Source organism: Parasteatoda tepidariorum, chromosome 2, assembly GCF_043381705.1.
Source record: "Parasteatoda tepidariorum isolate YZ-2023 chromosome 2, CAS_Ptep_4.0, whole genome shotgun sequence".
NCBI classification, from domain to species: Eukaryota; Metazoa; Arthropoda; class Arachnida; order Araneae; family Theridiidae; genus Parasteatoda; species Parasteatoda tepidariorum.
This window is the reverse complement of record NC_092205.1, coordinates 56,492,732-56,495,641: the sequence shown is the minus strand read 5'-3', so window position 1 is coordinate 56,495,641 and position 2,910 is coordinate 56,492,732. Positions and strand designations below refer to the sequence as shown.

The 2,910-nt window shown below is 25.2% G+C and overlaps 1 protein-coding gene across 1 annotated transcript in view; it reads left to right on the top strand.

Annotated features, from left to right (window-relative positions):
* The first annotated feature begins 2,375 nt into the window (after positions 1 to 2,375).
* LOC122268426 (G-protein coupled receptor 143) overlaps positions 2,376 to 2,910 on the top strand; it is an 11,198-nt gene continuing 10,663 nt past the window's right edge. Inside the window, exon 1 of the mRNA XM_071188316.1 lies at positions 2,376 to 2,482. Within this exon, the coding sequence (XP_071044417.1) occupies positions 2,376 to 2,482 (107 nt within the window). The remainder of the gene's footprint in view (positions 2,483 to 2,910) is intronic.

Below are 2,910 nucleotides of genomic sequence, written 5' to 3'. Positions count from 1 at the left end.
TTGTCTTGTTAGCCTCTTTTGAAGAATAACATACCTTTTTTTTAATGTAAAGATTTTGCATTTATATTTATCAGGGCTCAAAATCAATGGTGGTCTGTTGGTCTGAGACCACTAAAATTTAAATCTGACCACCATGAAATAGTTTTCAGTAGTCCACCAGATCAGCAATAAATGTGAAAGACTGGGTTTCTGTTTTTGTGGTTTCATGTTTTTGTCATAAAATAACATATTTCACCGTAATTGTGACATTAGGCTTTCTCTGTATTATCTTATTTTATTTGTATTTGCTTCATTATTATTTTAAATCTAATAGCAATATGTAAACAGACCAGTAAAATGTGCATGGACTAATAATACCTGTCAATTAATAGTCCTTCCACTCAGTGGCAAAATTTTATTAATTTCTACCCCTGTTGATTGTAGTATCTATTGCACATGCAGTTCTATATATTTTACTATACTTACCTCTTTGCTGTACATTTTATTCTTATTCTCTATTCTTTTCATTGTTATTCTCTTTTTCTTTTGTTATGATTCTCTTTTTCTTTGTTATGATTCATTTTTGAAAAAAGACACATTTTTTTATTAAACACATTAAGACACATTAAGATCTTGCATTTACTTTTGTTTATTTGTTTTAGACTTGTTTTTATTTTGCTGTTATACTTTTTTTTGCTGCTGTTCATTTGAAATGATTTTACTTGCAAGTCTTTTTTATTTAGTGAAACAGGTTTACAAAGATAAATAAAGTTACTTAGTTAAAATGTGCAGGAATAATTTTGTGATATTTTTTACTCTTCCAATGTCTCTATTATCTAATGTTTGCACTCTTAGAAAATTTAAAATTTCACTCATACTATTAAAAATTTCACAAAATTTTCATTTCGATGGTTATGATTTTTTGACATACTATCGATCTTGAGGTTTTTAGATTATTGGAATTTTATTGTACAATTATTATTTAAATTTTATATTTTGTTAAATATTTTTTTTTTAAATTTGCATTTTTTGGTATTTTTGCAATAAAGCAAAAAATAAAATTAACGTTAAGGGATTCAAACTTTGGAATGCTCTCCTAACCAAACTATTGGGACCATATTTCCAGGTAGGGATTTTAGGACCCCCTATATTTTAGGGGTCCTAAATCCGAATCCATCGGGAAAAAAGGTATGTTTATGAAGAGAAAGTATGTTTTTGTGTCTGATTTCGTGACTTAAAATATCGTCTGTACTAAATAATTAGCATATTTAAACTCACCCCCTCAAACCATTAAGTCCTAGAATGTGAAGATCCAATCAAACAAATGTTATTCAGGGTGGTCCCTTTTTTTAGCACACTGTACATATTTTTTCTGACATTTTTTATTTCTCAGTGAAATTCATATTACTGTTTTTTTTTAAACAAAACAATGTAATTTATAAGATATGAATTCTCAATATGTATTTTGCAATAATGTAATTAGCTTTTTTTTGCATAATTTTATTTTATTTCGTAATTTGTTTTGATGTTGTATATTTTCTTTTCTGTTGTATTTCATGTTTAGTATTAATACTTTATGAGGTTATAAAATTATTTTATCTGTGTCTTTCAGTTGAAAATTTGTTAATTTTAGGTAATTTGTTATTTTGAAATAAAATTTATATACTATAAAAATTATTATCATATTATACACCGTCCATTTGAATTGTATTTTGTGATAATAATGTGTATTTGTAAAATCACATTGCATTTTTATAAGACCTGTGAAAATTATGTGATTCTTTTACTTGTTTATTGCATTAAATTTTTTCTATTAAGTGAGAAAATGTATCTATATTGTATGTGATAAAATTTCTCCATATTTATGTTTATGTATTTAAACAATGTTACTTAAATGGAAATTAATTTTTAGTTAAAATATTTTTTAAAATAATTATGATTTTCTTGTATTAACTTTTTTTTAAAGAAAATTATTATGTTTGATGAAGAAAATAAAAATCTTTGAATTTGATAATTAAAAAGATGATTATTTTATCAGGTAACCTGAAATTTGCAGTCTGATTAAGATATAATGATCAGGTGTATAGAAAAGCTTGTGAAATTCTGAATCTGTGACGTTGTCTTAATAACTTATATTCTCTCTTTATAAATAAACTATTGCTTGTAACTCAACGATGTAGCTCTAATAAGACGTTAGCAAAAAAAAAAAAAGAAAAAAAAAAGGAGAAATTAATGAAAAACAAATTGGAAAAGAAAGTGCTAAAGTAGTACTTTTTGTTCAACTTGAAATACCATTAATATCTAGTTTCCAGTTATCAAATAATTTTGAAGTAGGATAAAATGACATTACAGAAGAAAATTTTCAAAAAGTTTCTTTTAAGTTACTTTTTAAAACAATGCTAACCAGAAATCAAGGTTTTCGTATCTTAGCAATTTTGAATGATTATGTTGGAGAAAAATTGAAAGCTGTTGCTATGAGGAGATTCATCATATTGATATCATTGTGATAAGATAAGGAAAAAATTGAATACCATTCCTCAAGAACTCTTGCCACATTTTAAAAAAAATAAAATTTTGAATGAAAAACAAATGTTTAAGTTTAAATCTCTTGTTCTCGTTGTTCAACTGAAATGCCATTAACATCTTGTTACTACTTAGCAAATAATTTTGAACTAGTAATAAATAATGTTACAAAACAAAATTTTTAAAAAGTTTCTTTTGAGTTTGTTTTAAAAAAAAAGTACTCATCCGGAAATCAATGTTTTTGTATCTCTGAATTTTTAAATGATGGATCGGAGAAAAAATTAAAGCTGTTGTTATAAGGAAGTTCATCATACAGGAATAATTTTATCATACATCATGCAGCAATGTGATATGATGTGTAAAAATTGAAAATCATTCATTCAAAGTCATTTCTCAAAAACTCTTGCC